Source organism: Dysidea avara, chromosome 10 (assembly GCF_963678975.1).
Source record: "Dysidea avara chromosome 10, odDysAvar1.4, whole genome shotgun sequence".
NCBI lineage: Eukaryota > Metazoa > Porifera > Demospongiae > Dictyoceratida > Dysideidae > Dysidea > Dysidea avara.
In genome coordinates this window covers 29232559-29244073 of record NC_089281.1, presented here as the reverse complement: position 1 = coordinate 29244073, position 11515 = coordinate 29232559, and the positions used below count along the sequence as shown (strand labels likewise).

General features: G+C 38.4%; 1 protein-coding gene across 1 annotated transcript in view; it reads left to right on the top strand.

Annotated features, from left to right (window-relative positions):
- The first annotated feature begins 1801 nt into the window (after nt 1-1801).
- The window catches only part of LOC136236270 (ATP-binding cassette sub-family C member 4-like), a 34636-nt gene continuing 24922 nt past the window's right edge, over nt 1802-11515 (top strand). The window contains exon 1 of the mRNA XM_066026402.1: nt 1802-1959. Within this exon, the coding sequence (XP_065882474.1) occupies nt 1880-1959 (80 nt within the window). The 5' untranslated portion in view covers nt 1802-1879. The remainder of the gene's footprint in view (nt 1960-11515) is intronic.

The window sequence follows — 11515 nt, the reverse complement described above, 5'->3', positions numbered from 1 at the left end:
TATGCCTGCCGGCAATAAACACAAGTGAGACAACGTTAGTTCACTTATACTGTTGAATTTATGTTTCAGATCCATTGATATGTCTCACTGCCTAAATTTGGTCATTATTATGACATCATACAAGTTTTCACCATTATTCCATCATCTCAATCTTTAATGATTGTATGGAAGTAATAAAACTTGCTTACTTAATCAGGCACATAGGGGAAGGTAGGTTAGATAGGCTGAAAACCCACCTCAATGTCATGCATGGGAGGGGGCTTTAACCCTTCTATTTCTTAAGAGAGGATTAATAATCTAATATAGCTTTCAACTACTCTGATAAAACAGTCATGTGCACGTATAATGAATAATGAACCACCTGCATGCTCACATCAGTTTAGGTGATCATAAATTTATGTGGCCTTAGAAGATAGCTCAGTATTTGTGCATATCCTCTTCTTAAGAAATGCTACACACAAGGGAGGGGGCTAAAGTTTCAAAGATTTTACTAGCTAGCTACATAGCTATATAGGAAGCAAGTAGAAGTTACTGGTATAATTGCTTATTAAGTATTTAACAATATATACTGATTATATCATCAATGGATGGTGGTTAAAATTATACCTAGACCTTCAGTGCTGGTCACTGTAAAGTGCTAATAATAAATACTTTAGGTTTAAGGAAGAAAATCCATCCCTCCTGGAGGAAGACTGAGTGTGGCCCCGACTAGACATTGGGTGACCTGCAGTTCGAATCCTGGGATTGGAGGGATTTTTTTCCTTACTTTGGCCCCTTTTCTGTTACACCTTTTCAGTCAGTCAGTAGGTCAAGTCATTAGGTCTAAGTCCCTGAAATTAGGTTAGGTAATCCTAAGGCTGCAGCACATGTTGCTGTCAGACCTTCAGTGCTGGTCACTGTAAAGTGCTAATAATAATAATAAAAAAAAAAAACTAATACAATGTTTATGAATTACCACATAGCATTAGTTACTAATAAATTCTCACCTCTGAACAAATAAAAGTTAGCTACCTGTTAGCTAAAAGTAACAGTAGCTAGCATAATGTTGCTCCTACAAACAAATATTTCATTTTATAAGACATTTCAAATATTTCATTTTATAAGACATTTCATCACTCTATATATATCCCACAGCCTCTTTCATAGTTTAAGAGTGCACTAAACACAAAACACAATAAAAAGAATAATTCTATGAACGCACACTAACAGCTGCAATAATGCAAACTTAACTACAATTGTGACAGAATATAGCTATTTACAACAAAAAAAAACAACACAGTAGTCACATAGGATATAGCTACAAGTTAAATTAGTGAGCAAAGCCTTGGCATAGATGATTGTGAACGGTTACCATAAAATCCCTGTAGCTATTCATCATTCAGTGATCTCTCAGTTTAGGAAAATTATTCCACATCTAGTCTAGTCTCAGTAAGAGGACATGGTGTGTTACAAGACCATGATAAATAGCACTATACGTTCTATTAGTTTTTTCCATGACAGATATCTCCGCACAATTTGCAGGCAAGAATCAGCCTCTTATGCTAGTAGCTATATTGTCAAAAATTTTGTCAGAATGCCAGTTATAGTAACATGTGGCTCAGTGCTGAGCTTATTCAAGGTACTACAGGTATATGGTGGCTGGTGGTGATGGTGAAGAACAGCTATGCCAGGCCCAAAGAAGTTAAAATAAGTACCTTTAATATTAAGCCTCACATGAGACGTCAACCTTGCCTCAAACTTTAAGCGCTTATAACTATTACAACGCCGGCGTCGATAATCACGATATGCGCGTTATATTCAACTCAACTCTCGATCAGACCATAGACACCCTCTATCATGTCTCCTTATCTCTCTTAGCGTGGTCACAGTGAAGGAGCCTATGACTAACCAGCACGAGTTTGAGCTACCAGCTAAGAATCCGAGGAAAGAAAGTAGTATCGTTTCAAGGTTGTTCTTCGGGTAAGCCATTTTGAAATGTGATCGTGTTCTAGAATAAGACAGTAAGCTAGCAGTAAGTGTGCAAGCTTATCTAATTTCGTGGTGCGAGCCGGACTTAGTCTCGCGTGGCCAGACTAGTCTCGCGTAGCCAGACCCTATTTCTCCGCACGGCGCTTATCGATTGGAAATTATAAGCGCCTGCTCCGAAAGGGTCTGGGGACTCTACAATAGAAAAGTTCTGCAGGCAAATCACCCCTGGGTAGGTGAGCGTTGATTGGTCCTAAACCACTTTCAGAAGAGGTGTGGATGACCACAGTTGGCTTCATCCTTCAGCCTGTTCAAACTTTAATTACATCGTGGCATAGAAGCCAACTGTGGTCATCCACACCTCTTCTGAAAGTGGTTTAGGACCAATCAACGCTCACCTACCCAGGGGTGATTTGCCTGCAGAACTTTTCTATTGTAGAGTCCCCAGACCCTTTCGGAGCAGGTGCTTATAATTTCCAATCGATAAGCGCCGTGCGGAGAAATAGGGTCTGGCTACGCGAGACTATGGCCAGACCGCTTTTTTCCGTATATTGGGTGGGGAAAAAAGGGTCTGGTGCAACTCCAATAGCTGTTTACTTCTGAGCCGTCCCCACATTCCGGGGACGCTAATTGAATAACATTGGTCACAAAGGAGGTGCCATGACGTCAGTAAGTTAACTAGAGATCTGTTTATCCTTTAAATGAATCTTAATTTGCTCCGATGTCTCTTTTATAGCGTCTTGAAAGTTAATCCTCATCGTGTAACAAGACTCACAACCGGAGCAGGAGTGTAGGAATACTTCGTAGTTTACTGACGTCATGGCACCTCCTTTGTGACCAATGTTATTCAATTAGCGTCCCCGGAATGTGGGGACGGCTCAGAAGTAAACAGCTATTGGAGTTGCACCAGACCCTTTTTTCCCCACCCAGTATACGGAAAAAAGCGGTCTGGCCACGCGAGACTAAGCCGGACTAGGAAGTGGTCGAGGGGTATACGACCTGAAATTTCGTAGGTAATCTCTGAAATTATTGCCTAAAATTTTGTACAATTTGAAAGATGAAAGTTAACGATCGAACAGATGTAACGGGAATTTACGGAATTTCACGGATATTTGTAAATTTAAATTACTGGATTTTACAGATTTTTAAACTGAATTTTACGGAGAAATGAATTGAAATGTTATTTGAAAGATGAAATATGGACACCCCATTTCATAGACGATTTTGGCTCATTACCGTAGTTACTGAAATAGTTGAATAATGCATTTATTTAATATCCTGGTGCCAGGTATCACTTTGGAAAGTCGGTATGGCAGTGTGGTGTGGTATCTTAACACTTCAGTATGGTCCAACATTTTGTTCAAGTAAAAGTTTGCCACAACCAGCTTTAATCCTCTCACTGTGATCGTACACGTGGAATATCTATCTGTGGTGTGATGTAGTAGTGACTGAACCCAGTACAGGCTTAACAGAGAGTTCAGAAAGGAATTGACAGACAAATTCCTTGGCCAGGTTTGAATTAATCAAATCTCTCAATAAACCATGTCATCAGTGTACAGGCAAATGAATATGACTTCAGTATAGAGTAGGCCGGGGATTACTATAAGGGGATCAGATAACCAAGTTATGAGGCTAGATGTGCTGTCATATTTCTTAGTTACATCACAGTAGGAAAGGAACATCAGTAGAGGCTGAAGATGAGTGTTTAAAGACATATACTAGAAGATATATGGCTTCTGTCTCAATAGTGTTGTAGACTTCTGTAATGCAAGCGACTTCTATTACTGCTTGTTTTGAACACCTCTGCCTTGATCATATTAACACCTTACCTTACTGCACAATAACTACCATAATTATGGACCAGGTCTTTGAAGTATGGCTTTAGTGGGATGGTTTTAACAACCAAAAGATAAGTTGCTTTAGTGACTTGGCTATATCTCACTTTAGTTTATAGTACAAGGCTTAAATAGTTGCTTACTGACTGAGTATTTAACTATTAGAGTGTTTTGATCATTATAGCAGAAGAATCCAGCAAAGAAGCATTTTGGTGAATTCATATATTGACTATCAGTCAAGGGTTTTACATTGGTTGTTCCAGTTTCTGCTTTCCGTTCCTGTCCCATTCTCATTTTCCTAGAAATCTACTTACCAATTTAGTTGGATTTACAGAGTAATTGAAATATCCCAAACAGGGTGTAGATTGCATGACTTGAATCAACTACTGTAATTTTATAATTTTGAATTGTGGCATACAGAATATTATGACATAAAATTCCACGACGTAGTGTGTTGCAGTCATGCAGTTTACATTGAAACCATAGAGCAATCTCAATATGGGAACAATAGAATATGGGAACAAACGTTGCTGTGTAGTTTTTATATAACGATAGTACAATAGTACTGTAAATTAAGGATCATGAAGGTTTGGGCCTTTCCAAAAATACCACCCTGAAACCAGCCTCACAATACTTTCATGGCACCTTGGCAGTGTTGGTTAGGAATAACCAAGCCCAAAAGTGCTTTCAATATGACGTGAATTTTTAAAAATGTTTAGTGGAATTTTATACTGGCTGACTACCTGACTGATGCCATTGCTCCACCATGTACCCTGAGATGGAAATGGTCAAAATGCTATAATACAACAATCAGGCAATACTGGCTACTCTAATAGAGCAACATATTCAGGTGTAGACTGCTTATTAAAGTCTCTAAGGGGGTTAGGTTAGGGTTAGGGTTAGGCACTGCATGTGCCCTTGATATATGTAGTACTAGTATTAAAAAAAAAAAGTCAATTTAAGAATGAAGTAGTGATCTATGCAATAAAAAGTAGTGAAACAAGAGATGAATGATGGTATTACAGCATAGCTCGGTGGGAAAGTTCCTACTTTGGCACAATAAAAGGTAGTGAAACAAGAGATGAATGATGATATTACATCATAGCTCAGTGAAAAAAAAAAAAAGTTCCTACTTTGGCACATTAGCTATAACAATTATTTTGTTCAGTGCTAAAGTAGGGACTTTCTACCAAGCTATGCTGCAATACCATTATTCATCTCTTGTTTCACTACTTTTTATTGCATAGATCTCTATTTCATTTTTTTAGAATACTAGTTTTTTGTTGTAGCACGGCTAGCTACAGTGTAACTTGTGACTGCTCTATTAGAATATCATACATTGTATTAGAGCAACTGTTGTATTAGAGTATCTCGAGTCAGCCAGCTAGCTAGACCAATAAGGGATGAGGCCATCTTGTTTACTGTTAAGTAAATCTAATCCAAAACAGCCAAGCTGTAAAAAAAGTGTGCGGCCCTCAAAAAGGCTATGGTGAAAAAAGATGTGAAATCCAAGGTGGCGGCCAAGAAATGGCTGTGATGGTAGGTTATTGGTAAAAATTTTAATAATGACAATTCAGGTGAATTTTGTGCCAAGACCAAACGGCACAAAAATTCACCTGAATTGTCGTTATTAAAATTTTTACCATTAACCTACCATCACAGCCATTTCTTGGCCGCCACCTTGATTTCACATCTTTTTTCACCATAGCCTTTTTGAGGGCCACACACTTTTTTTACAGCTTGGCTGTTTTGGATTAGATTTCATTTCTTTTTGTATTTGTATACCCCAAAGCCGGCCTATGGCCAGCTTTGGGACTTTTTTAACCTATCTTTTTTTTACCACAGGAAGAAGAAAAGATGAAATAGATGTACTTTAAATATTTTATCAGTAAATGTACAAATTATATATATAATACATATATTGATTACAGAAATCTCCATGGTGGTTTCTTTGTAACTAAACACTCTACAAGGTGATTTCTTCTAGATGCTCTCTCTACAGGGTGAATTATTTGTAGCTGAACGGTCTACAAGGTAACTTCTTCTAGCTGATTTCTCTACAGGGTGATTTGTTTGTAGCTGAATTCTGTACAGGCGATTTGTTTGCAGCTGAGCTCTTTACAGAATGGTTTCTTTGTAGCTGAACTCTCTACAAGGTAACTTCTTCTAACTGATCTTTCTACAGGACAATTTGTTTGTGGCAGAATTTTATACAGGGTGATTTCCTTGCAGCTGAACTCTCTACATGGTGGTTTCTTTGTAGCAGAACTCTCTACAAGGTAACTTCTTCTAGCTGATCTCTCTACAGGGTGATTTGTTTGTAGCTGAACGATCTACAAGGTAACTTCTTCTCGCTGATCTCTCTACAGGGTGGTTTGTTTGTAGCTGAACTCTGTACAGGTGATTTGTTTGCAGCTGAGCTCTTTACAGAATGGTTTCTTTGTAGCTGAACTCTCTAAAAGGTAACTTTTTCTTCTAACTGATCTTTCTACAGGGCAATTAGTTTGTGGCTGAATTTTCTACAGGATGATTTCTTTGCAGCTGAACTCTCTACACGGTGGTTTCTTTGTGGCTGAACTATCTACAAGGTAATTTCTTCTAGCTGACCTCTCTACAGGGTGATTTGTTTGTAGCTGAATTCTGTACAGGTGATTTGTTTGCAGCTGAGCTCCTTACAGAATGGTTTCTTTGTAGCTGAACTCTCTACAAGGTAACTTTTCTAGCTGATGTCTATACAAGGTCACTAGTTTGTAGCTGAACTCTCTACATGGTGGTTTCTTTGTAACTGAACTTTCTACAAGGTGACTTCTTCTAGCTGATCTTTCTACATGGTGATTTGTTTGTAGCTGAACTCTCTACAAGGTAACTTCTTCTAGCTGATCTCTCTACAGGGAGATTTGTTTGTAGCTGAACTCTCTACAGGTGATTTGTTTGTAGCTGAACTCTCTAAATGATGGTTTCTTTGTAGCTGAACTCTCTACTAGTTAACTTCTTCTAGCTGATCTTTCTACAGGGTGATTTGTTTGTAGCTGAACTATCTACAAGATAACTTCTTCTAGCTGATCTCTCTACATGGTGATTTGTTTGTAGCTGAATTCTGTATAGGTGATTTGTTTGCAGCTGAGCTCTTTAAATAATGGTTTCTTTGTAGATGAACTCTCTACAAGGTAACTTCTTCTAGCTGATGTCTTTACAGGGTCACTAGTTTGTAGCTGAATTCTCTACATGGTGGTTTCTTTGTAACTGAACTCTCTACAAGGTAACTTTTTCTAGCTGATCTTTCTACAGGGTGATTTGTTTGTAGCTGAATTCTGTACAGGTGATTTGTTTGCAGCTGAGCTCTTTAAAGAATGGTTTCTTTGTAGATGAACTCTCTACAAGGTAACTTCTTCTAGCTGATGTCTTTACAGGGTCACTAGTTTGTAGCTGAATTCTCTACATGGTGGTTTCTTTGTAACTGAACTCTCTACAAGGTAACTTTTTCTAGCTGATCTTTCTACAGGGTGATTTGTTTGTAGCTGAATTCTGTACAGGTGATTTATTTGCAGCTGAGCTCTTTAAAGAATGGTTTCTTTGTAGCTGAACTCTCTACAAGGTAACTTCTTCTAGTTGATGTCTCTACAAGGTCACTAGTTTGTAGCTGAATTCTCTACATAGTGGTTTCTTTGTAACTGAACTCTCTACAAGGTGACCTCTTCTAGCTGATCTTTCTACATGGTGATTTGTTTGAAGCTGAACTCTCTACAAGGTAACTTCTTCTAGCTGATCTCTCTACAGGGAGATTTGTTTGTAGCTGAACTCTCTACACGATGGTTTCTTTGTAGCTGAACTCTCTACAAGGTAACTTCTTCTAGCTAATCTCTCTACAGGGAGATTTGTTTGTAGCTGAACTCTCTACATGATGGTTTCTTTGTAGCTGAACTCTCTGCAAGGTAACTTCTTCTATTGATCTCTCCACAGGGCGATTTGTTTGTAGCTGAACTCTCTACGTGGTGGTTTCTTTGTAGCTGAACTCTACAAGGTGATTTCTTCTAGCTGAACTATCTCTTTCCATAGTTGCATGAACTCCCTACAAGGTAACTTCTTCTAGCTGATCTCTCTACAGGGTGACTTGTGTGTAGCTGATCTCTATACAGGTTTCTTGTTTCTAGCTGATCTCTTGAATTTTCTTCAGGGTGACTGCTCTATTAGGATGACTGCTCTATTAGGATGACTGCTCTATTAGAGTATCTCGATCTCACACTTGCTGCACCAAGTTGGATTTCGTGTTATAACTCCGTGGCTTTAAGTCTGATTCTTCTACACCATTGATGAGCCTTTCTAAGATGATTACTCCATCTGTACAACGATTTTCAAAGCTTTACCCCAAGCGGTTTATCTGGTAGGCGTGGCAAGCAGTCGTTTTTTTTATTAGCTAATCTCGATTGCGTAATTGTTACACACTGTTGGTTTTTTCGTTGTATCTTCCTGTTTTTTAGCTCGATTTCTTTCAAACCTCAAAAGGTTTGAGGTTCAATAGTTAACGTATTAACCCACCAATTTTCAGCTTCTTCCCATATGCGGTTTACCCTGTAGGCGTGACAACATATTGGTGTTATTTTTCGTGAATAATTGCTCATAACTCTTTGCCTGTTTACTGTATTCCAGCCAAAGTTGGTACCGAGATGCGCCTTTATATCCCCCTTCTGTGTGCCAAATTTCAAGGCAATCGGATATGGCATTCGCGTTTTATAGCAGTTTTTGTAAGTGTGCGACAAAAAAAAGAAAAATAAGAAGAAAAAAAGAAAAAGAAACTGAGCCAATTTTTGAAGTCGCATATCTCGGGAACGCGCGAAGCGATTTCGCTCAAATTTGGAATGTGGAGTGCTGCAGTTGGAAGGCATGTCCACAGCAAAAATCGTCTTGTTTCATCAAGGAAGCACAGAGCTACGGAGGTGCGAAAATTGCGTTTTCTTTCTTCCTGTCAATATACTCACGGGTGTTACGCGCCGGCTTCTTGGGCCGCACGACACACTACCGTGTGTCTTGATAGCTAGATTTTTAAGAGATGTGGTCTCCATACTCTATCGCTATTAGTCCACCTAGATCTTTATTTGATGGGTGTGGTCGCGAACGGGATCCCAATCGCGAAGTTGCAGATATCTAGCTAGTATACCTCTTATAGTAGTGCCGGGACTGAAGCGCTTTTGAAATCCAGCTTTAAAATAATTCGTTTATTTGAGTCCAAATAGAGATCTCTGTGTTTAACACACTGGCTTGTTTGACCCTTGTTTCTTTACTTATTTTAGTGATCTCTATTCCCATGTTTTAATTTTCAAAATTATTTTTACACTAGCTAACATGATAATAAGAGGTGCTGGTGGTGCTTGATATTACACAGTACCAAGAGTTCATAATATATATACTAAGGAGAGTATCCTACTCTCATATACCCCTGTAGAAAGGCGTATCGTGAAGTTATGATGTAACAACAAAATGTTGTGGTTTGTGACGTACAGGATGCCATAAAAGTGCAAGAATCGTTAGCACCGTTTCACACTTGCGACGCTCAGGATAGCTGTATTCGCGAATGGCCTAGTAAGAAACGCCTACGAAGCGGTCTTAACCCATGAAGGAACGATTGTAGTTGGGTGAGAAACGCTTAGAGCTGGAGTTAATTTGGTTGCTAGCGACGTTGGTAGGCACGCGTTCAATCGATACCATGTTCAACTAATGACTTCATTAATTATACAAAGAAAAATGGGCAAACTCAGAAGTGTTACGTCATAACTTCACGATACGCCTTTCTACAGGGGTATATGAGAGTAGGATACTCTCCTTAGTATATATATTATGAACTCTTGACAGTACTAAACATATATATCAAATCTATAGCTGTTAAGTGGTGAGCCAGAGTTAACAAATACTAGTGTATTGTTTCCTTACTATTGAATATACTTTGTAGTAAATTATTTACTCTTGGTACTATACAACTTTGATATATATATATATATATATATATATGTGTGTGTATGTAATAGTAGTCCAGTAGATATAACTGAAAAAAGGGGTGAACCCGGAAAAAATTCGAAGAAAGCTGAATTTGGTATCATTAGAAAGCAAATTTTTCATAGAATAACATATCCAAAATCCTCTAAAATCCACTTTGGGGAAAAATTTTTATGGCCAATTTAGTATTGAGGCATATATGACTGGATTCAGGAAAGTGGATCTTCCACGCATATCCAATTTACCAACTTTGACAACTCATAACTTCAGATTGGAAAATGATATTGACTTGAAATTTGATCAGTAGTGAGCACCAGCATCACTTATTAGGTGGAGAAAATTGCAGATTGATATTCAACTTGAACACTAAGTTGTAGTTTCTCAATCGGATGTATTTGCAGACCCATTTTTGCAAATCTGGTCATTTTTGACCAACAAAAATGTGCTATCCTTAAATTATTTTTTCACACGAAACAGTTTCCTTAGCACTTCTGCAACTCTCTCCTTCACATTTTGCAACACACTAATAATCCATGTTTGCAACAAGAGCATAATATTACTACCACATGGATTTACAGTAGAAAGCTGGAATTTATATTGTACAAAATTAATTATATGATATATGGGACTGGTCCCATGTCTATCATCATCGGTTGCAGCCTTAGTCCTTCTAGTTTCCAGCCCCATATTAAGTTCCCTCCAATGAATAACTTCTTGCATCAGCTAAAACCATTGATCCTGAATACTCCATCCAACTGCAAGGGTTAGCACACTTTCACAGCTCACATGTGTAATAACTTTCCGATGCCATCATTTCCATGTACTTTGTTTTGTATACCTGAGACTCCTCAATGAATCAGACTGATTCCCATCAAACTCCAACTTTTTCAACATGTGCAATTGTTGCATTATATAATCTATCATTAACTTTTCAATTGTTTGCACATCATTTGATTGCTGATTAGTCCGACTTTACCTATTCAAATGTTGCTGACATTGTATCACAGCCACCCAGGTATGTGAAAAGAGGACCTACATATGTGCCCAATAATGTCATTATTTTTCCAGATCTTCAAATGTTTTACAACCTCTGAATGAAAAGAGATACGTACTTGTCATGTTCTGCTTCCAGCGTGCACCAGTAGCACAAGAACTTCATTGTTGTCATCAGCTACAACATTCACTCTACTTCCTTCAATTACAAAATTGAAGTGTGCATTGGACCATCAGTATGTCAGAATCTCCATGTGTGCAATCAGTGTGTAGGGCTGGCAGCATCCCCAGGTATGTTATGGTATGTGCAGGTGCAGATATTCAGTCAAGTGAATCTACAGAAGCATACAAAAGCCAGGAAGTTTTCTTGCAAATGAAAAGAGCAAACATCAATTGATTGTCCAATATCTGAGAGATAATGGCCAGGTTGTGCATCAGAGTAATTTGGAAACTGACACACTGATTGTTCAATGTGCACTTCAATTTGCAATTGAAGGAAGTAAACTGTGTTGTAGCTGATGACACTGATGTTCTTGTCCTCCTGCACGATGCACCAGAACATAGCAAGTATATATTTTCTTTCAGAGGTTGGGAAACATTTGAGCATTGGAAAATTGATGGCATTATTGGGCACATAGGTCCTATTGTAACATCATAATTACATCTTCTCTTTTCGCATGCTGGCATGGAGTGGCTGTGATACAACATCTGCGACATTTGAATGGGGTAAAGTT